General features: G+C 40.0%; 1 protein-coding gene across 2 annotated transcripts in view; it reads right to left on the bottom strand.

Annotated features, from left to right (window-relative positions):
• tmem132e (transmembrane protein 132E) overlaps window positions 1-24,008 on the bottom strand; it is a 436,417-nt gene that overhangs the window by 6,220 nt on the left and 406,189 nt on the right. For both annotated transcript variants that reach the window (XM_063485752.1, XM_063485750.1), the window contains exons 7-8: window positions 21,203-21,482; window positions 6,156-6,350 (exon numbers count right to left, since the gene is read on the bottom strand). In XM_063485752.1, coding sequence (XP_063341822.1) covers window positions 6,156-6,350; window positions 21,203-21,482 — 475 coding nt within the window. The remainder of the gene's footprint in view (window positions 1-6,155; window positions 6,351-21,202; window positions 21,483-24,008) is intronic.

Raw genomic sequence — 24,008 nt, 5'->3', positions numbered from 1 at the left:
GACTGATGGGCAAGGTGAAGCAAAGGTATAATTTTGATAAAACAATTACCCATTCTGTAGATGTTTATTCCTCACCAAAGAATATTTAAACAGTTCGGTTCCTGTTATTTCACGGCATTGATCATGATTTGAATGCCTGTTCCCAACTGAGCCTTTGAAGTCCTGGACTTGCTCTAATTCCTAAATCTCCAGAGCATTTGTGAGCATCCGCAGTGCCCCTTGCTCAGTACAAGCCTCGACATGCACACAAAACGGCCTGCCTCTGATGTGCACACAAGCGAACCACTTGCGAGCACAGAGGAGGAAGGTGTGGCAGAGAAATGACTGTGTTGTCCTGAAGGCTACAACGCAGGTTCGTTCGGCAGCACAGACAGATGAGGCGCATACAGCAGTGGTGTGTGCTCCAAATGATGAGTCCGTCTCTTTGTGTTTGCTTCTTGTGTTGGTTTTATTTTTGTATTTTCTATCACTCTTTGCTGTCTGCTCTCCCCTATAGAGAAATTGGATAAAAAGCCTGGGTGCCACTGCCAACACGGCAGTTACCTGACAACATTCATCTGCTGCAGAATAAACCACAACATTGGTGTCCATGTAATCAAGGATGCATTTGACAGTCCCTTTTGTTCACAGCTTGCCTAAACATCAGGAACCAACCATTAGGAAAAACTGACAGAGGGAAGATTTTGTTTGTTGGTGCAGAACAAATGCACAGAAGGAAAAAGAAATGTTTTTGGTTTGAAAGAATGGAGGGAATCAAGTAGGGAAATATCAACCCTATGTTTGGTCCAAGCCTCTAACAGGTTGGTTTAGGGTCCTTTAATGTGCTATTCGGGTGTCATTCTACCTGTCTACATTTTCATTAACATTCTTCACCTTTAAAAATTCATCATGCAGTCCTTAGTGGCTCAGACATAAACATAAACTGTGTAAACTAATATTTGTGTAATATATGCATCCTATTCTACTTTAGGAAACTCTTAAGAACCAAAAGCAAAAGCAGTCTGACAGCAAAGTACACTATTGGGGTGATACTATGGAGTCTTTAAGGTAAGATGGGGCCTGATTATTCAAGACAGGATTTTGAGACATAATTTGAGACAATAATTTGAGACAGGATGTTGCTAATCCAAAGAGATGTTGTGTAAATGAAAGTCCTACATATTTGTATCATTTGCTTTCTGAAGGACATATTATGGTCAAAAATGACTCCTCACATAGCTACTGGACGACACGATAATGCTATCAAGACAAAGTATTGGGCTAGACACCATCTTTATAAGATTGTTATGGTCAAGTACAATAACCTAGCTGTCCCCAACCCGGACCTGGTCAACCCCCGGGCCAGGCTAGAGTTGAAGCTCCAGTGTGAAATTTATGGTTTTCAGGGTTTTCATGGTTAACTCAGTTTCCCTGGGTCTTTTCCCGGGTTGTAGTTGTGTGTCTTATTTTGAAAGAGATATTTACACGTTACCATAGTGACCAGAGTGCATTGAGGGGCAGAGAGGAGGATGTTACTCTCAGTTTTGTTGACGCATTTCAGGACGACGCTGCTAGTAAAATTACACAATTACACAGTGAATTCGTGTTTATTATTATATTTACAAAATACCAAGGTTTTTGTCTTGGTCGTATCATTTTATTTTGTTGTATTTATCCGCGACACCTTAAAGGCCGGTCCGTGAAAATATTGTCTGATATTAAACCGGTCCGTGGCGCAAAAAAAGGTTGGGGACCGCTGTAATAACCTCAGTTTTGTCTGAACTTAGAAGCAGGAAATTAGAGGTCATCCAAGTCTTTATGTCTTTAAGACACGCCTGTAGTTTAACTAGCTTATTTGTATCATCTGGCTTCATGAATAAATAAAGCTGGGTATCATCTGCATAGCATATCATCTGCAATATGCAATGCAATACTATTAGCGTTTTCTAATAGTATTGCCTAAGCGATGCAATTATAATGTAAAAAGTATTGGTCTCAGCACAGAACCCTGTGGAACTCCATGACTAACTTTGATGTGTGAAGAAGATTCTCCATTTACATGAACAAACTGAAGTCTATTAGATACAAACAATTCAAACCAGTGCAGTGCAATTCCTTTAAAACCAAAGTTATGTTCTAATCTCTGTGGCAAAATATTGCGGTCAACGGTACTGAACGCTGCACTGAGGTCTAGCAAAACGATCATAGAGATGAGTCCACAGTCAGAGGTCATAAGAAGATCATTCATAACTTTCACTAGTGCTGTTTCTGTGCTGTGCTGCACTCTAAAACCTGACTGAAACTCCTCAAACAAACCATTCCTCTGCAGATGATCACCCAGCTGTTTTAGAATTACTTTTTCAGGAACTTCTGAGATGAAAGTAAGTGAGCAGCTTGCCATGTTTTATTTGAAAATAAAAAACACTCCACTGTCAAAAATTCATGTCCTCTGTTCAACCTCAGTTCTCCTTTTCATGGATGCCTTTGCCCATGATTGTAACACGTAGGAGAACAACTACACTGATCACTTTAGTGGAGAAAGAATTTTAACAGTGTTTCTGTGTTTTCTCAGAACTGACATGTGGATATAGCAATAGTAAGCAAAACTCTTATCTCAACGACACGATATGAATCTACCATATCTATCTACATATCTACCAATATAGATGATAGTAAAGTAACTTTCTCAAGCTTTTATTTTGTGGCATCTAGAAATATATATATGGATGTAAACACAACATGAACAGCTTGGATTATAAAATATGCATAAGCAGTGCAAATATTATTCCGTGATATTTGCATTAATTTAAGGTTGTAGAAGTGCGATGTGTACTTTTTTGCTACGCAGCAACAATGAGCAGATCATAGCAACAGGAGTGGTTTACAAAGATCCCTTAAACGCTGAAGTCTTTCAGTTCAAAGAGGATTGAACTTTGTCATGTGGAACAGAATAATGCAAAGAGACCTTGATTGTCCAACTCGCTCCATACATAGTTTATGTGTTTCATTCATTTCTGGAGTAATAGAGGACATTTAGAAAGTTTTCCTGTGAAACGGAATCAAATGGCTTGAAATAGCTCCAGCAGTCCTCTGAGAGGTTTGCCGGCAGAGGAATTGGCTGCCTTTTATGGCCCGGCCTTGGAGAGCACTTAGGACAATACATTACAATAATTAAATTTCAAGGTGGCCAAGAAGCGGAAAGCAAGAAAAATTGGAATTTAATGCTCGCTTCTCTCTCACTGATGCCTGATGTGGTTGTCGTTGCATTTTTAGCAACTTGCAGGCCAGAGAAAGGGCAAAGCAGGAAAACGAGTCAGACGCACACATACACACATTTCTCCCGAGGTGAAGCAGGGCTGCCAATTAATTCTTAGCTGAGAATTGCAGAGACTCTTGCTCCCGTGTGAAGAAACAGTGGCAAAGACTTTCCCCCCTTTACACAGACATCTTCGTGCTTTTCACTTGAGCAATAAAACCCATTTTGGGAAATGTATTTGGACGTATCAGAAGTGTTTTGCCAGGCTTGGCTAATATGCAGTTTTGTAATATATAATGGGACCAAAGATACTTATTAGTTCTCTGCAGCTGCCCTCGCATGGTGCCCTTGCTAACAATGCTGGGTTCAGTTTAAAAAATTTAGCATAGAAATAGTTTTGTTGTCTATGTTGCGTGTTACACCTGCAACAAACTGGCGACATTAACAGGATGTACCTTGCTCCTTATTTGTTCAAAAATCAAACTAGTACGTCCTGACTGATGTCCACTGATTGGACATTTTATAAAGTGCACCTCAGTAGTATTGGGTAGATGGTCCACATTGACATGATAGCACCACACAGTTGCTGTAGTTGTTTGCTGCAAATCCATGATGTGACTCTCCTGTTCCACCATATCCCGAAGATGCTGGACTGACAGCGTTTGATTGAGATCTGGTGACTGTGGAGGCTATTTGTATGGAAGCTCGTTTCCGCCACTATAAAAAAAAAAAAAAAAAAAAAAAGTATCCATAACTCGAAATTTCGAGTTATTTTCTTGAAATTTTGACTTAACTCAAAATATTGAGAAAAATAACTCGAAATTTCGAGTTAGCACTGCCAATCAGTAAGCTACGTGAATTACGTCATTTCCTTGTTACCCGGAAGCTGAAGCCTTCAGCTACAAATGCTACAGCTAAGCTACCAGTATTACGGCGAGTCATGAATGCACAAATTGCTGAGTATTTTCAGCGTGGCTTCACAAATGATGAAATCCTTTTGTTATTAGCTGAATCACATGGCGTTACTATCAGCAAACGTACTCTCGAAAGCGCCAATTTGTTGCTTCCATATATTTGAGTACAGTGAATTCACTGAAATGTCCAAGAAACTAGTTTGAGATGATGTGAACTTTGTGACATGGCTGGTGACAGCCATCAGAAGATGGACAGATTGTGGTCATAAAGACATGAACATGGTCGGCAACAATATTTAGAAAGGCTGTGCTGTTTAAAAGATGCTAGATTGGCACTAAAGGGTCCAAAGTGTGGCAAGAAAATATGCCTCAGAGCATTATACCAACATCACCAGCCTGAACTGTTGATACAAGGCAGAACAGATCCATGGTTTCGTGTTGTTTATGCCAAATTCTGACCCTGCCATCTGAAAGTCGCAGATGGCAAGGTCTGAAAGTTGAGTTTTATCAGACCAGGAAATGCTTTTCTAATCGTCTGTTGTCCAATTCTGTTTAGTCTTGTGAATTGTAGCCTCAGTTTCCTGCTCTTAGCTGACAGGAGTGGCACCTGGTGTAGTTTTCTGCTGCTGTACCCCAGCTTCAAGGTTCAAAGCATTGTGCATTCAGAGATGCTCTTTAGCATACCTCGGTTGTAACTACTAGCTATTTAAATTAGTGTTGTATTCCTATCAACTTGAAGCAGTCTCGCTATTCTCCTCTGAGCTTTGGTGAAAATGAAAGCATTGTCACCCAGAGAACTGCTGTTCACTGAATATTTTCTCTTTTTTAGACCATTCTCTGCAAACACCAGAGACGGTTGGGTGGAAAATCCCAACAGATAAACAGCTGAACCCTTAAATCACCTTTCTTCCCTTTTCTGATGCTTCTCTTCTCTGATTCTTATGTTGTGCATTTCTTCATGTCTAAATGCAGTAAGTTGATGATATTTACAAGTAAACTTAATATCACCAGACTGGATACATAAATAAGGAAAATGGTAAGAGCTAGGTGTTAGTCAGTAGCACATAATCCAGGCTCCTACTGAGCTACTGAATTAAGCTGTTGGTAATGGGAATACTCAAATGCTTTTGGTATTATATTCAGACCTTAAATAAGAGTGTGTACTATCTTGTATTTTTCCGATGAGTTAATATGTACCTAAAATACAGGTTTTAAAATTGAGCACAGTTCTGTTGCATGCCAGTTTAATTGGACTGCATGTGGACATGCTGACTTGTACAAGTGTGTTGGTATTTTGTTTGTTTTTGTAAGCTCTGAATTAGAAATGATCCAGGAAATTGCGTATACCACAAGACCAACAACACCAAACATCTGCAGCGAGGGTCATTTTTCAGCCAGACTCCAATTAGGATGAATTTTTCAATGAAATGGAAAAGACTTGGCATTGTTTACTTCAGCATCATTGTGGCATTTCTTCTTTTTTTTGTGGGGGATTTTTCTTTATCACAGCTTAAAGTTGTTATAGGATTTGGGGATTTGTAGATAACCGTTAATTAGTGTTACATAACATACAAAAGAAGGTAGAAGAATTTCACTCGGCAGGAGTGAAACACCTTTTTAGATTAGCTTCTAATAAATTAATCACAGTAAACCAGCAGTAAAGCAAAACTCTAACAACACTAGAAATGCAGTTGAGAAGTCAAGTTCAGTGACTCAAATTAGTAGAGGTGACACCGAGCACACCTTTCTCTCAAAGCAGCGCAAGTCTCAGTAACAACTGCAGAGCTTGATACAATTTAAAGAAGTGAAACCCCTGTAAAGCTGTAGAACTAGATGAAGAGTTGAAGTAAAGTTGGGAATTTTACTGTGAACTCTGGGAATTCCTTCCCCTTTGAGAATCTGCTGTTTTTGGCTCATCTGCGGTTGCGGCTTGATTTTAAACCTAACAGTAAAGCAGTTTAAAAATGCACAATGACTCTGCACTGTGTGATAACTCGTGTCTGTACCTGTTTGGGAGCAGCGAGTGTCTGGATTCCAGTTGCCTTGGCCACCATGGTGTGGCTGTTGCCGGGGCTGGGCTGCAGTGACAGGGTCAGGCCTGAAATGGCGTGAACACGCAGCTCTGTGATGGAAACCTTGTCATCTGTGACCGAGAATGCCGCCTCTCCTAATACTGCATCCACTGCCAGAGGAGACTCCACCTGCAGAGAAAAAGATGTGCTTTTATTGCATCCCCACATGACACAGGGACATCGTTTAAGTCCAGAATAGACAACAGCTTTATTGTCTCTCTGAAGCTCAAAGCCCATGACAAGCCACTTTTGGATTAAAGTGCTTTGTGCTGTTGTTTGTTTCAGTGCATCTACAATCCATGTGTCAATGCCTCCCTGTCTATCACAGTGAGAAAACAAACCTAAAAAAAAGGCACACTCGAGACAGAATCTATCATCAACCAGACTCAAGGTACAATTCGAAGACGCAACCGCACGCTGTCAAAGTCACTGTTAGCAGAAAACACTTCTGCCCATCTAAGTGTCATCAAATGAAATGCCAAAACCATTTAAAGATTCTGTCCTGCCTCTGCGGGTAATCCTGTGCTTTTGACGGTGCCTCTGCACCCAGTAGTTTAAGCACTTTTAAAATATCATGATTTCACTTTGCAATTGCAACCAGAGGTCACGAGGGACGGGAACAAAGTAAAGAGCCATTCAGTGAAGCAGTGGCCTTGTCCTTAGAGTCAGACGGGGAAATCTTTTCCTCTCAAGCATTTTATAACTCCAGCCAGAGTCAAAAGGCATGTGAAGCTAGACCTGAGATGAGTTTGGTGCTCCGACAAGCTTTTCCAGTCACCATCAAGTGCAACCTTGAAACAGCAAGTCAGCTATGCCCATCGATACAAACCTCATGCTGCTAAAACAAAAGTCAAAGCTCAAAGTTTGGCTGATTTGTTGGTTAAAGTGACACACGCATTAAAACACAACACTTTTTTGTTGTTGTTCTTTTTTAATGTAGGCAAAATTGTACTTTTCTTGCTAATAACTGTCTTTATTTTCTATTTTATATAAAGTGATTATTTCATATTCACCAAATAAAATGCAAAAAAAATCTGTGTGTTTACAGTATTCATTGATTTATTAGGTGATAAAAGAGCCATGACTAATTTGCTAACAGAGCCATAAAAGCCATAACTTTAAGCCTGACTTCAATTTCAGGTTACTGTTCTGGAAAAAAAAAAAAAATTCATTAGCACATATTTAGATAAATGCCTATTTTTTGCATTTTTAAAAAATTATTTATTTCTGAGTTTTGCAGTTAGGTACAGGCACTAGTTAATACAATTTGCAGTCTTCGGCAAAAAACACACCCTACTTCCGGCAGCAATAAAATACTGAAATATATGCATCTCACCATTATTTGAGACCCTGAACTTCGTGTGTGTGTGTGTGTATGTATGTATATATACATATGGCTCAGTTAGCAAATATATATACACACACACGAAGTTCAGGGTCTCAAATAATGGTGAGATGCATATATTTCAGTATTTTATTGTATCTCTCTCTCTCTCTCTCTCTCTCTCTCTCTCTCTCTCTCTCTCTCTCTCTCTCTCTCTCTCTCTCTCTATATATATATATATATATATATATATATATACACACACACACACACACACACACACACACATATATAGATATATATATATATCTATATCTATATATGTGTGTGTGTGTGTGTGTGTGTGTGTGTGTGTGTGTGTGTGTATATATATATATATATATATGTATATATACATACACACACACACACACACACACACACATATATAGATATAGATATATATAGATATATATATATAGGATAATCTGAGATGGACAGAACAAAAACATTTCAGGAAAAAAGTACATCTTTCCAAAAATGTGCTCTATTTTTTTGCATATTTAAACATATAATCCCAGAAAGCTTCTAATAGAAAGACACTCTTGTTCGTAATCACAGGTAATCAGCTGGGGATATTTCAGGCTGATATCGCTTAATTAAAAATGTTGCCCTGTAGTGCACGACATTAATCTGGATTCAAATTAATCCATCAACTGATTTTTTTTTTTTTTATTAAAAAAGGTAAATAAAATGGCTTTTCACTGTTTGGCTGCCTTTGGCTCACATCTAAGTGCTGCATAATTTGGAGCAATAATTTGTTATGTAATTTGTCAGATGAAGGCTTGAGCCAAGTCATCAGTGGAAGCAGATGCATCTGCAGGTGTCTGGTTTTATTAATTTGGGTTTGATTCTTTATGAGTTCTGTTGTGCTTAAAAGGAAAACTCCCATAATAGAAACAGATTAAAAAGGGATTTATTAGCTGTTCCAAACTATTAATGCTATTTATTATCTTAAATAAACACTATTCACATTCCCCAACTTCATGTTATCACCTCCAATGACACCTTCACTTTTATTTTCTTAGTCACGGCACTGTTACAACATAGCAGGCCGGGCTAATTAGATGTGATGTCAAACTTTGTGTCGCCTTAATACAGTAATGATACAGTGTTCTCTGCTAATGTCCTTTTAACCTACGGAGGTTAATGGCTGGCATCAGTTACATGCTGCTCTGAGAGCTGCTCTGCGTTTGAATGTGCTTCCCATACACACACACAGTTTTCCCTCTATGGCGCATTCATATCACAGTAAAGTATTATAAAGTTACTAAAGTATTGTTGAATATTTTATAAAGAAACAGAAAGTAATCTTTCATACCGGTAAATGCATACGGGCTAAAAATAAGAGGGGGGAAAAAATCTTCTACGCAGCTATTAAATTCTGCAGTCAAATTCCACTTCCATATCCATATTCCATATTGTTTGCCTGTGATGGATTAATGCGCCAGAAAAGAGAGTTATGGTTTGCTGGGCACCCAGAAACATGCACACATGCAGCCACACAAATACACCAATGTGCAGAACCCTAAGGCATGATAGCAGATGGATGAATTAAAAGAAAAGAAGAAGAAAAAACTTTAAAAACTTTTTTTTTCAGGAGGAAAACTCAGTTGCATGATGGATCACTCTCTTTTTGGGAACAACAAGAAAAATATTTGCATTTAGCTCGACTTGTCAAACTTTTCATTTCCACTTTTCATTTCTTCTTCATTCGGTTTAAGAGGAGAGTAAATACAGGTGAAGCCCTGAAGTTGTTTGATGAATGCCGACAGAGAGCTGAAGGATGTGTCCTGAGCGAAAAGAAGTCATTTTCTGCGTAAAAACATGTCTAATCATAAATCCTGCTGAGGTCAGACAGAGTGCGACTCTGCCGGGGAAATCTGTTTACTTACAATTGATTTTCTGCTATTTCACGTTCCAGTCAGCTGTGGCTGATATTTTCAATGGCCAATTATAGTGACTAAAAAGAAAAGCTAACACTGCTTAAAATCAATATTGGCAACCATGCCCCAAAAAATCCGCCACAATTCAAATGGACCACATTGTACATTGATTGTTTAAAATAAAGAATTGTAATGGCAAAAAAGGTAATCTCGTTCACGGTTATGATCCATGCTGGAAATGTATATTATGTAGTCATTTATTCCTCAGCTGTCATTTACTCAGCTTAAGAAAAAAAATCACTTGGAGCTATAAATCAGCTGCTGAAGCTGAAGTTTGGTATGAAGACTTGAACCTCCCACGGTTTAAGCTATTTTTGTTGCTTTATTTGGCACACATACACCCTGATAATAATCTCATAAACCTCTTTTTCTGCATTCTATACTGTCATTCTTTACCATCAATCTAACGGAGCTATCAAATCTTTTAACTTTTCAACTAAATCAAAAACACAGGAATATATTGGAAATATGAAATAATAAAGGGAAAAAAACCCCACACTCCTTCTATATTAAAACAATAAACAGTCAGGATCACAATTTTGCACATAAGTCACAATAAACAAAACAAAAAGTGAAAGAAAATAAAATCCCAGAGAATAAATATAAGCACAGAATGAGTTGTGATTCATGCTTTTTGTTATGTGCATGTTTAAACTGTGGACATCTGCTCATGATTAGACTGTACTAGCACTTGTTCTTATGTATGATTACTGTCACAGTGCCCGCTGAGAATTCTTGCATATGTGATAATGAGATTTATGGAGCAGGCTCTTTGACTGGGGGCCAGAAAGGCACTGGTGAGAGCTGATTTATTGGTATAGTTAGTAACAGTCATCTACTCGAGGATGCATATCTAAGACACTGTCTATGGCACGATTACTCCTTTTTACTGTACATGAATCATCCATTCTCCATCATTGCATGATGACACAGGTGCATAATCACCAGCAGGTGATGTACAGATCACAGATTTTTGGAAAATAAATAAATATGTCAGAGTGGATGGGAAAAATGGGGATTTCTGAAGCCCTTGAGCCAAACTTGGACTTGTGGATGGATGTTTTTCCGAAGGTAATGAGGATCCCATATATATCATTTATAGTCAACTTTGGACCGCAGGAACTTCTCCATAGTTCTAGTAGCTGTTGGAGGTAGAATATTCCCTTTTCCTTTTCCTGCAATGCAGGGGCTGGGTACCATTACAACTCATTTATTAGGATCTTTTTTTTTAACCTTCTATTATAGTGCAGGCATTCTACCCCGAACCAAGACAATGAGAATTTTTGAGTCATGCAGGTGTGCTATGATTGGCTCAGATGTATTCAATTCAATTCAATTCAATTCAGTCTTATTTATATAAGTTTGTAAGCAAAAAGCTAAATGATATCCTATGAGGAAGCTCTTGGTGATAGCTGTAAGGAAGATCTCCCTTTTGACAGGAAGAGACCTCTATCAGACGCAGGCTGACTTTCGGGTGCAGGTGGTTGAAGTTTTAGGGGAAAGAGAAGGGAAAAGAAGAGCACAGAGAGACCACAAAGCAACAAACAGGACAAAACACAAGCTACATGAGAGTTATCGTTAATCTCAGGAAGTTAATAACATGCAGAAAAAACAAAACAAAATAAAAGAAAAAACATCAGGTGTGGAAAGAGCGGGGTAAAGAAGTGCTCAATGCATCATCTTAAGTCCCCAAGCAACCCGAGCCTACAGCAGCATAGCAAAGGCTTACGGGTCATCCTGATCCAGCCCTGACTATACTTTTTTCAAAAAGGAAAGTTTTAAAAGTAGAGTGGGTATAGGAAGCCTTGTAGCTGGAGAATTGAAGGCTCAAGCTCTATTGTACTTTTAGAAAGTCTAGGAGCCACAAATAAGCCTGCGCTTGCACAGCCAGATGATGGCAACACCTGCAAATAACGTCCAGGCATGTCCATCACTACATAAAGCGCGACAGACACGCTGTTCTTCTTGTTTCATTAAATTGTTTATAGTCTTTGTCAAGTATTGTGTGTCAAAAACTTTCCCCATCTAGGGAAATTAGATCAAACTATAAAGGATGTGGTGGGTGGCAGAGTGCACGATAATCACAGTATGTGTTTCTATATAAAAAATAAAAGTACATTTAAGTTTAAGTAGGTTTACAGTCTTACTGCTGATCAAAAATATCATAAACCCAGAGGCTTTAGTTCTCCAGCATCAAATATGCCCTGATTTGTATTCTGTTGATGTCCGTTACGTTCAGTTACTGCACACGGTCGAGGATTCTGCTCTTAACTTTCTTATGTGCAAAAATGAAACGCACTTTGGTTGTTTGAGGGCGGTTTAGTCAACAACATCTAAGTGTTTGTATTTAGTTACGAATGAATTTTTATCGTCTGACGCTGAAAATAGCTCAATTGCAGGAGAGGATGGTTTTTGATACTCAAGTTAATTGAATCTGTCAGCTTTAAATCTATAAATAATTGGCATAAACACGAGCAGCAGATTCTTCTGTCTGGTCCTTTAAAAATTCATATTACCAGAATCCCAAGTGTCCCAGGAAAAAGACGTTTGTAATGTGTCTCAAAATAATTATCCAGAATGTCAAATGAGAAAAACTGAGGACATCTCTAGTCAGGTTTATTATTTATTCCAGTGACAATGATGCAATCTGGTGATTTCAAAATAATGGGGGTGAGAACAGCTGAGAACTTTTGGTACTTCTGGAGGAAAATGAAGCTTCTACTTTTGACACATTAAAAATGAAAACCCAGGAGAAAGATTTCTCCCTGGCTGTTAGCAGTTTCTGATGTTTGTCATGTATTCCTGAGTGCATTTGCTTATGAAGTGCAGCAAACTGTCTCTCGTTCTTGTTCAGATTGGCTCATTTTCTTTTACCGCAGTTACTGATTTCCCATGTTTCCAACGCTGGCTGTGGAAAAGCCCCACAGAAGGCTCTGCTACATGTTGCATTCGATGTGTGTGTAAACACAGAAAGAGCGCTGCTGATTGTGAAAACAAGGAGGAAAAAAAAGCAGGAGACCACGACACCAAATTCAACTCTTGTTTACTGGTAGTGAAGTTCACTAGTTTGGAATGTTGTCGTGATAACATTTTTTAATTATCACCAGAAGCACATCGAGGAGGCATGAATAGAAATCATGATTCCCCCACCAATCAAAAGCTGAACGAGGGAATATTTAACACATTTTATTTTTTTATGTATCAAATTTTATACAGAGTAGCAAAAAAGTCTTTACCCATTCCTGATTTCTTACTATTTGACATACTGGTAACATTTACATGTTTCAGATCATCAGATTTTAATATTAGACAAATGCAACCCGAGTTAATAGAAAATGCAGTTTTTGAAATGCTAATTTTATTTCTTAACGAAAAAAAGCTATTTAATATTAAAAAGTAACTGCCCTCTACACCTAATAACTGCTTGTGCCAACCTTGGCAGCAAGAATGGCAATCAAACATTTAAACTGCAATCACTCGTCTCTGCAGAATTTCTTTAATTCAGCCACATTGGAGGGTTTTGAAGAATGAACAGCCTGTTTGAGGTCACGCCAACGCTTTTCAATCTGATTTAAGTCCAGACTTTGACTACGCTACTCTAAAACTGTCATTTTGTTTTGGTGAAACATTCAGAGATGGACTTGTTTGTGTGTTTCGGATCATTGTCCTGCTCCATAATTCAAGTAAGCTTGAGCTTCAGGATATGAAATGATAGCTGGAAATTCTCATTCAGGATTTTTTGATAGAAAGCAGAATTCATGGTTCTGTAATTAAGCCAAAAATCAGAATCAGTGTTTATTCTTCCAAAAAGTTCAGCTTTTGTCTTCTCAGTCTTTTTGGACAAATGTCAGTCAAGCCTCTCTATTTGCTCACCTGGGAACTCTTCCATGGATGCCAAAACCTTGACCGAGGAAAGATAGGATGTTTCAAAAAATTTGGTCAACCACAATTAATTCATAATTTAACGAACGGGGTAATTACCTGCCAGGAGGTTTGGATAGCTTTCTTTCTTCTTTGTTTCTCCCCCCCCCCTTTTTTTTTTTTTTACCTTATATGATGAAATCATCACTCAAAACTGTTTTTTCTTTCCTTGGATTATCTTTCACTAATATTAACATTTGTTCCACAGTTTGAAAACATGTAAGAAATTAAGAAATCGGGAAGGGAGGAAATGCTTTTTCATGACCCTGTACATGTAGTTCTTGGTGACCATTGAAATAAATGTTCATTTTTGCCATTCATTAACACTACAGTGAGACTATAGAACACAGTTTCAGGCCGACCGCCTATAAATTTACTGCGAGGGTGTGCAGCGAACTTGTGAGCTGGTCTTTGAAATGGTTGCTTTGAAGACAGGAACCAGGCGTGGGAACACTGCACAATGCAACTTAGGTGCATCACGACAGCAATAAAATGGCAGTGAGATAGACTTTGTCTGCTATCACTTTAAGGACTGACTAAGGTCAACTTACACGCAATCTGTTTGTGATCACAAATCTGTGACCATCTGCATACACTGAAAACTCACATTAATTACTTACGGTGCTGTTGCGCTCCTATTTTTACTCCAGCATAAGCGAGCCATTGAAGGCTTAAAATAACTGCCTGATTTGTGGCAAGGACTTGGTAGCACTAAACTAAAAAAAAATAATAAAAGCCAAAAATTACAGCTTAAAAGGCACAGCAGTAACAACTTTAACGGTAATTTATTCAATTGTTTTAACCTGATGATAGGATTAAAGGAAGAGTTGGGACTATGTTTACTGGTTTTAAAATTTTCCATAAATCAAGTGTGAGTTCCTGACTCCAGACTAAGATAACAGAACAACCAACCTCCCCTAAACCCAAGGCTAAAAATATTTCCGATCTCCCAGTGATTTGTCAGAACACATTTGGCAGAATATGAACCGGATTCAGTGTGGCGATAACCTGAGTTGCTAGTGTAGCTCAGGGGTGGGTAAGATCTTTTTTTTCCCTTCAGAGGGTCATACTGACTTAAAGTAAGTGAAGGGAACACATTGGACCAGTGAATTGAAACATGACTCACACAGAGCTGAGCTGTGCTAAAGTGGCAAACAATTTGCTTTACAATAGACAATCCGCAAGTCCTGAAGGCATTCGATGATAACTTTGTTTAAAAATGGCGACTTTTTATGATCTATAACAGGTTAAAGTTGATGTGCCCCAAGATGTTAAACATCCTGTGTTGGAATCTGTTTAAATAGCGCTGTAGATCCACAGAGGTTGCTTGTGCCAATATAAACTCAATATACACATAACTGTAATGCTCCTTTTCCGGCCCTCTCTGTAATAGTCGTGACTTTAAGCACCCACCATCAAGCCAAGGCAGGCAGCAATCATTTTAAATACTCTACATATGGTATGTCCTTGCCATTGTGATCAATTCTTTATATGCTTCCACAACAGAATGAATATTTTATCCACAATTTGCATCTCCTGCCGCAGTTCATATAAAATCTAACCAATCAGGAACAAAAAAAGAGCCTGAGAAACTGCAAAAAATGCCAATCCTTTTCACCTCCAGAATACTTTCTCCCTTGCTGACAGTGGGCGATAATTATTGTATGAAAAGCCAGAACCTCCCACCAGAAAGTAAACAGAGCTATTTTGACTATATTTAACAAGCAGGGACAAGCATTGATTCATAGCTACGCCGAGAAATGAATGATGATGTCTTTCATCTGCGTTTTTCTCTGCCATAGAGGACAGGTCATCTGTGGTTATGCAGCTCATTCTGGCCCAGCTCCCAGCTGAATTTGTCATCGGTGCTGCAGGCAGGGGAAGTGAAGCAGGAAAGCAGTCACACTTTACATGTTCTTAAACTGGAAGCTCCTCTGTCGATCTGCGAGGCTTTACGCTGTTTCACTGATGCTTAGAGCAAACAGAAGATCAATGGTGAGCCCAAGCAGCAAAATGACGCTGACTGGCAGTGACTCTTCACCAAAAAAAAAAACCCATACTAGTGCATGTTACTTGCATCCCACCATCTTGTCCTTAATACACCTCTGCACTTTTCTCCTCAAATCGTGTGCTCAATAAATCATACTTTGGGATGTAGGATGCTACATAACATCCAGTGGGATATTTATTCATGCTAGGTGTAGTTTTTATGGGTATCCCAGTGTCGGCTGCAGCACAGACACATCTGAAAACAAGTCACCTTTCAGGCAATAAAGCATCCTCCCACCCCTCCAGAAAACTACACATCAGTCTGGAGAGAAAAGGACTCTAAAGAGACCTTGAGAAAGGATTATCAATAGGCTTTTCTTTTGGTGAAGTGAAAGCTAAATCCTGTTTCATCAAAGGTTTTGATGCAGGGATCTGCAAGGCAATTTAAACCTCCAGTTGGACTTTCATTATCCTTTATTACCCCAGAAGAAACCCTCGCTGGTTGAAAGTCAGAGTTGCACTGTAGAAGTACGTCTGAATCATGCAGGCTGAGCTGCAGTAGGAGCATGCCGCTACCACTAATTGAGACACTACATGCACACAGTATGCATAAAAATAATTTCTGAGACTAGTGGGGAATCTTATCAAACAGAATGTGACATTATACTATGAACCCCGCATACTGAAAGCGCTTTACATTTTCTAAAAGTCAAACAGCTTTTCTTTTTTTTCTCTCTTGCTGCCACTTGGGACCTCCAAAGAGTGAGGATGTAGTTTTATCTTTGTTTTTATAGAATATACAGAGAGCTCCAACCAGCTGGAAATTCCCTCGTACTGTAAATAGAAAAAGTGAAAAAAAGTAGTATTATTTATTATTTTTCTGCAGCAAATAGATTTTCTATTTTGGAGAAGTAAACACTGCATAATTAATACACTTCAGCACATTCACAGTTCACCTCGAACCTAGTTGTTGTACCTAGCTGTTGTAGAACACATGCGAGGTAGCGATGGTTAAAAACATCAGATAACTCGAATCACGAAAACTTCCGATGCGATTTAATATTCAGAGCGCGTAATAAGCTGAAGCCAGGTTTTTATTTTTTAGTTTTTGTGGACTCGCACGATAGGTCAATTTAGTCTGGCTGCACTCTGACTTCTCCCAGCTCTCGCCTTCATCTCGCAGACATGATGGGCATTTTTCATTATGCCTTCCATCGGGGTAATTAACACCGACGAGCGGCGAGATGTTTTTACCTCTTTATGCTTGTTTGCACAAAACATAAAGCGTTTCTCTTCCAAGAGGATGAACTGATGAAATACAAATGTAATACCTCTTGAAGCGCTGTGGAAAAAAGTTAAACACGACCTCTCTGCTTGCAACTTTCACTGTCATGTAAACTTTCGGGCAATTACACAGCTTCCCACACTCTCAGTAAGTGGGTACAACAGCTGCAGAATAAACCTCTGCTCCTCCTCGTCCTCCTCCTGCGAGGCAAGGGTTCCCTCGGCGGCTACAGAGCTTCGCAGCAGAGCGGTCTGCCCAGTGTCCCTGATAGTCACGCAAGTAAAATTACCTTCTCGGGGGGCATCTTCAATTTTATTGGATGGATTAAAGCATACAGATAAGAGATGGGAGGGGGAAATGACACATGACAAATGTCCTAAGTCACAAGACGTTGCTCTTGTGCATCTCACGTCTCGGGATTGAAGTTGGGACTAATAATACATTTCCGTACAATCACGCCCTCGTGTATGCATTTTCAGCTACGGGTTTGTAAGAAGGTTTGCTTTCATGTGATACGAGTGCCGATATTCCTGCATATTTCAGCAGTTCTTCAACAGTCGAACACTTTAATGCATGTTTGATCCTTTCGCCTGTGGAGCTCCGCTAAATTATTTACATCTGTCTACTTTTCACAAAAGATGTGATTGCATTTGAAGACTGTGATAAACACAGAAAGATGAATTAATTGTATAGATCTGTGCAACTCCAGCTGGATTCTTTGACAATGAATGCCACCATTTGCCCAGTAAATCCATTTAATTTGTCTGTGAAACTTTTCACATTGTTAAGGTACGCTAATATTTATACATTTTAAATACTGATTAAAATTCCTGTAGATTAGACTCAATTTTATTTCTAGTTTGCCGTCTGTCGCCGGGTGATTGCGTGTTTGCACATATTAAATGAATAATGTCGGATCTGAGGACGAACGCTGAATACTGTCCAAGTCTGGCTTTTGACTTTAGGAAGCAGCTATTGTTCAGTAATCCTCTGGATTAAACCCCCTCCCCACCGGCTCCCAACAGGTTTAGCGGATATTCATCGAAAGTCATCGTTTTGCTTGTTGATCTCGGAACATAAAGATAACATTTAGATAAAAAACAGCATCGGTTACATTTATCGTTTAACCTCTTGAAGGGCAGGTTTTTTTCCTTTTCCCTGTCCTAGCAGAGACCTGTCAGATGTAACACAGAAGGGCTTAATTCATGCAATAATCATCGACTGCCAGCACAAAAAGCCTGAAATCAAATGACTGTCTGAAATACTGCACTAAATGGTGAAGAGCTGTTTCCTCTCTTTATTCCTATTCATGAGCTGGTGAACAATTTGAATCAGCCTCATAAGGCTCAAAGATAATTTGAGCCTCTGACAGACTGAAAAATTCAGCAAGGGGACCATTGTTGAGATATATGCAGTTCATTTTCAGAAAGTCTTCTTAGTAAAACATGCTCTGATCTCTAAACTTCTTTGTAGTTTGAGTTTTGTAAGCCGTCGGTCTGTCTTACTGAACAGCTGGTGCCCAGACATCTAATCTCTGTTTCCTCCAAGTTGCTTTAACGTTTCCTTTAACTTTTCCATTAAGTTGCCTTCTACTTTGCAGTCATTCATTAACACCTACAGGGACTGAGCTGCAGGGGCAGAAGGCGGACTCTCGAAGCAGCTGGAGTTTTAATTTTGTCTGAGTGCTTACTGATCATTTGACTTAATAATAATGATGAAGAGCTAACGTCCTGCTTGGAGCTTAAACTTACAGCAAAGTAAATGGGGAATAACGTCCACCTTGGTGATGTCAGAGGAGCGGCTCTAAATGTCTAAACCGGTCTTTCCATTTGCTGTCTTGTTGGCTTTGAAATGGTTGCTTGGAAAACAGGGACCAGGTTGCCTTTAAATCAACTTTGGTGCATCAACATGGCGAGAAAATGGAATCCGTTTGCTACTACTTCGTGAGTAAATGGGGTCAAGTCAGAATTAACTGTGATAAATCGCAGAAAATCGCTAATTTCTTGTCATCTACATGCACAGAAATGATCAGTGCTCACCGTTTATAAGGCGCAGACCTTTCAACTGTCCCTGGATCAGATCTGTGCTTGCAGTCCTGTTCTGCCCGCTGATCTGAGGTCAATTAAAACTGTGCCGACATTCAAAAAGATTCATAAAATCTTCCACAAACAGTGACGTCGTCACTACAGGACGGCAGTTTAACTGCAAAATGATACAGACCAGGGGTAGGCAACTCCAGGCCTCGAGTGCCTGTGTCCTGCAGGTTTTAGATGTGTCCTTGATCCAATACAGCTGATTCAAATTACTAAAAGTCCACCTCAACATGTCTTGAACTTCTTCAGAGGCCTGGTAATGAACTAATCATTTGATTCAGCTGTGTTGACTCACAGTGATATCTAAAACCTGCAGGACACCTGCACTCGAGGCCTGGAGTTGCCTACCCCTGATATAGACATTGGGCAGCCTTGCTTTTATATGAGAATATAACCAGATGGGTCAAGATCTCGATGGCAGAGCAATGTGTTGCTTATCAAACTGACTCAGACTAACTTCAACATGCTGGTATTTGGTCTACATGTATAAATTAAACAGCAAGTCTAAGGAGTCTAAGGAGCTTGGGGAAAACAAGCGTCTAGATTTCTTTACGTTCCGAGATGCTTCTTCAGTTCTAAGAGCAATGGGTGGGGCGTCCCAGATTTTTTAAGCCCTGTGGGAGTGTCCCTAAGAGGGTCGTGGACCTCTTATTGTTCCTCTGCCTAATCACACGTGCCAAGGTGTGAAAACGGGTGTAGGTCACAATTAGCCAAGGTTTTGGGTGAACCCATTGCAAACCTAGCCCCACGCTATCATGTGATTTACTAAGCCTGCATTAGAACACTATTGTTCGGTAGCTGGTTGCCTCCCATCAGTTGGCAACCACTGTGAAGTGGTTACCTTCTAGTTGGAAGAAGGTTGCTGTCCTGTTTTCATTTGCTAATATGACAGAACCCTGGGACAACAATGCCTTGATTTGTCTCCATGATTCTTGGATGAATGATTATGGAATCTGGTGCCGACACGGCGGTGCCACTGTTTTTTTCCAGCGGCGACACAAATCTGACTTCTTAAAAATGTGTTAGAAATACCTGCAAACAGCATTTCCATCGGTGTCAGTAGTATTTAGAGTATACTGATAATCACAAAACACTGCCATGTGTGCTCAGATTAAGTGCAGCTTTAGAACTGCCAGCAAAGCTCTGACGTCTTGTTGACTTCTGGACGTTTGCTGAATGATACCATCCTGGATTCAGTACCATTTTTTTAAAAAAACTTTCAAAATGAATGATGGCACAGTCTCTTAAAACTTAATTTATTTATTTAGTACAACTGCTTTGAGTCAATGTGGCAAGTTACATCTGGTGGTAAATTGATATACAATTATTCATACCCATCAACAGATTACAAATGATCTACTGCTCATTTAAAATGATGGATTGGCAACTCATATCTTCTCTCCCTATTTCACCACCATCAGATGCATCCATCAGGCAACTATTCTTTCCCCTGACAGGCGGAAACTGTGATCTTTCATGGTGAGCAAAACTCTCACCAACCGTTACTTCTCTCTGTCCCCATAAATGACCAGCGAAGCAATCGTAAATCACAGCCCAGGAGTAATAACTTGTGCCGCTTTCTTTATAAGGACTTCTGAACCTGTCTCGGTTGACGCATTTACATGCACTTTATGTCAAGCAGCTCTTTTGCTTGAGAGAAGCGGACATCAACAGCGGCATACGCTTACAGACAGACTGATGGGCTTTTGTTTCACAATCGAGAACAAGTGAAAAGGAAAGGGAAAAAGGGTAAAAAGTGGCACGATTGTGAAAGGGCTGGAGGCTATAAACTTCAAGGATAAATCTTGTTTATGACAACCTCAGCGTTATGTTCCATGTTATTAAACCGCAGTCAAATTTATTGCTGAGATTTAGGGAACACGGCATGATGAAAAAGAAGCAATCAAACCGACAAACAAGGGTTTTGAGGGAAGAAGTGAAAACAAAGATGAGCTGCGAAATTACCCCCGAATTGTATGCAGCAACCCACCATCACCGCTTATCGTCTGTCTTCTGGGTGTAACTATCAACCACAGCTTCTTTAGTTGTGCATGCACTGAGTTTGCCTTAATAATGCGGGATTATTACAGGCATAACTGGTCTGTTTTTCCTGTTCTGATTTGGTTGGGACTGTGCAATGTTTGTAGATTAACCAGCAACGATGGCCTAAGCTATGGAAATGAGGCCTAGCATTATCCTTTAATCAAAGTGCTAAGAGTCTTCAAAAGAACCACCCTCCTGCTCGCTGGCGTAAGAGTACTGTAAAGAGTAATGTGCTTTGCTCCTCATCTTTTAAGCTAATGCATGCATCATCTGTCATTTACAAGGCTCCTAACTGTTCCCTGTTGATTAATGTGAATCTCTGGGTGTCTAAAGGAGTTTACCTTCAGCACAGTGGATCCCAGCTCCAGGCCCACCAGGACCGTCCTGTCCACCAACTCCGCAATCCTGGGATCAGCCACCTTCAGGGAGTCCTGCACCAGGTCGGTGACATCCACCTGCCAGTCGGGTCCCAGCATGGTGATAACCTGGTCAGTGCCCTCTGTGGAGGTGGTGTGGAACTGTGTGAGCACCTTGACCAGGGCCCGCTGGTACTGCAGGGTGCAGCCTCGACTCACCCGGCGATCGTCGTCTTCGTCGTCCGCGTCACTGTCTCTAGTGCTCCTTGGAAAGAGAGGAACAAGTACAGGGTTAAACTAAAGCTGTATCAGACTAAGCAATAGGGCTAAGAATCCAGAACACGGGAGATAAGAGGCGTATTAAGTATGAACCGAGTATGAGTATTGTCAGTCTGAGTCTTCAAACCTTCTCCACTCTTTATTCAGATCCCCATCATTTGTTTCAACAGCAACAACCGTTTTTCCTGCGGTCCACAGATTAAACAAAGAAAGTACAAGGAAAAAAAAACCGCACAATAGAAATCAAGCGGTTCGAATGACACCACAAACAATCACACACAAAAAAAATTATAAATACACTGAATTTGCAAATGGCATCTGTGAAAGCAATATTTAAACCACTGTAGACAATCAATCAAGTGTACCTCTACAGGATTCCCTTTCTAAAAAAGGAAGCTGCAAACACAGCACACAATTTATTGCTAATTGCACTAAATTCAGATTTTTGCTTTTACGCTTAATATCGTGCCCATTATTTCTGCCTGGAGGAGACACTGCAGCACATCCAAGGAAGCGTTACACATTTATTGACTCATGTCAATTTATTTGGAATTCCACAGGAAACTGTGTTAAAGACTTACATTACCAAGATACCCAGTTCTGAATTTGCTCAGTTAACTTGGAGATAACCTAGAACCTCCAACTAAAACAAGTCACACAATACCAAAGGTAATGAAACGTCTTGCAACTCTTCAGTTTTTGGTATCAGGTTCTTTTCTTCTGTGGCAGGACTTCCACATCGCTGAAGAATCAAGAGAACGGAGGGACGACAACATTAACTTTGGACCCTTTTCTGAACATAATCAGCCCTTGGACAGAAGTCTGGCTTGGAAAGTCTTAACAGTGGTCCATTTTCATTTTGATGTTTCGAATTGGTTTGATTGTTTTTCAGTGCATTTGTGTCGATATACTTTTATCTTTTTAAATGAAACTGTTATGATTTCAGGACCATAGACAGCGCACAAGGTTTTCATTTCACTCATTAATGAAGCCTGTTTGCACTATAATGACTCTGCCTCCGTGGACCTATACCTATTACAACGAACAAGCTACACCTGCCCTATTAGTTGAATATCATGTCTTAGTTTGCGACCTTGGCTCTTTTGTAAATCACCCGCTCACACACTATTTTGCACGTTTAGTAAATCCAGGCCTATCTGTCACTTTAGTGTCACTTTTCAACATGCAGGTTAGTCTGACAGAGTTCAGTCAGAGTCCCTCAACATCTGACATAGAAACAGACATTTCAGGAAAAAGTTCTCACTCCACACAACCGTGGTAACAGAGGACACATAACCATAGTAACCAAGGAAATGTCTAACAAATGGTTTTAATGCCAAAATCTGTAATTCAATGCATAACCTAGCCCTGCAATCTAACTCTAAACACAAAGCGGGAGAAAAGGGTAATTTCAAAAATAAAACAGGACTTGAAGTCTTGTTTGAGGTTGTCTGATTGTAGCTTCCGCCTCCTCATCTGCCACACCAGCGTTTGTGGGCTTTTGTTCTTCCTGACTTCAGTAATTCAGGTTGAAGTGTCAAAATTTAGGCTAAGGTGGAATATGAGCATCAGTGGTTGTCTGTCTCTACCTGTTAGCCCTGTGACAGATTGGTGGCTTGTCCAGGTTGTGCCCAGCCTCTAACAGCTGCGACAGGTTCCAGGACCCTGAACTGAATAAATGAAAGAAGATGGATGGGTGGATGGGTGGGTGGATGGAGCCCCTTTCACATTGGGAGTAAGAAAGGGCAGAAGTTTAAGGTAGTTGTGGAGTTTGAGAATGTTATGGAAGCCCGGTACCCTTGTTCTGGCCAAATAAGCTGCCAAAAAGATGAAGAGCATCAGAAAAAAAAAAAAAACACGAGACTAAACCATCACCAATCATAACTTGTCACTGCTTCAAACTGAGCATCTGCTCACTGCTAAGTTATGCTCAGTCCTGTGTCATGATGCTATGTCTCAATTTCTGCCTTCTGTTCTTAAGGGGTCTGCTCGTCTCATAATTTGACACAACTCCGATGAGAAACTCAGCACCACTCCGTACAAATCCATCACATTATCTGTTCTGATGCAGTGGCGATGAGTAAAAAGTCCTCAGAGCCAGCAGGGAAGGAATGATAAGCACCACGGAGCAGAGTTTTGGACCGATGCCCTTTTTATTTCACAGGAGCCCTGGGCAGTGAGGTTAAGCATGCCAGGTGCATCCCCCACCGAGTGCAATCTGCTCTACAACAAGATGTATGAGTTACCCAACTTCCCACAGCAGGCTTGACAATCTGCCAGTTTACGCTTAAAAAGCACTCGTCTGCTTAATCTTTGCTTCGCCTTAACTATCTGAAGATTTAAGATTCAGGAGAGGCTTTGGCCCGTCAGCCAACGACAAAGTATATAACCTGTCCATTAATTTAAGGAATGGGTTTGATTACCAGGCTAAGCGCTTCTATCCAGAGGTCTCATAAACACTTTGAATCGACTACTCTAACATCAAAATGCATTATATTGTACCGTAACACAT

The sequence above is a fragment of the Pelmatolapia mariae genome, linkage group LG10_11, assembly GCF_036321145.2.
Source record: "Pelmatolapia mariae isolate MD_Pm_ZW linkage group LG10_11, Pm_UMD_F_2, whole genome shotgun sequence".
NCBI lineage: Eukaryota > Metazoa > Chordata > Actinopteri > Cichliformes > Cichlidae > Pelmatolapia > Pelmatolapia mariae.
This window is presented reverse-complemented; position numbering and strand designations above follow the sequence as displayed.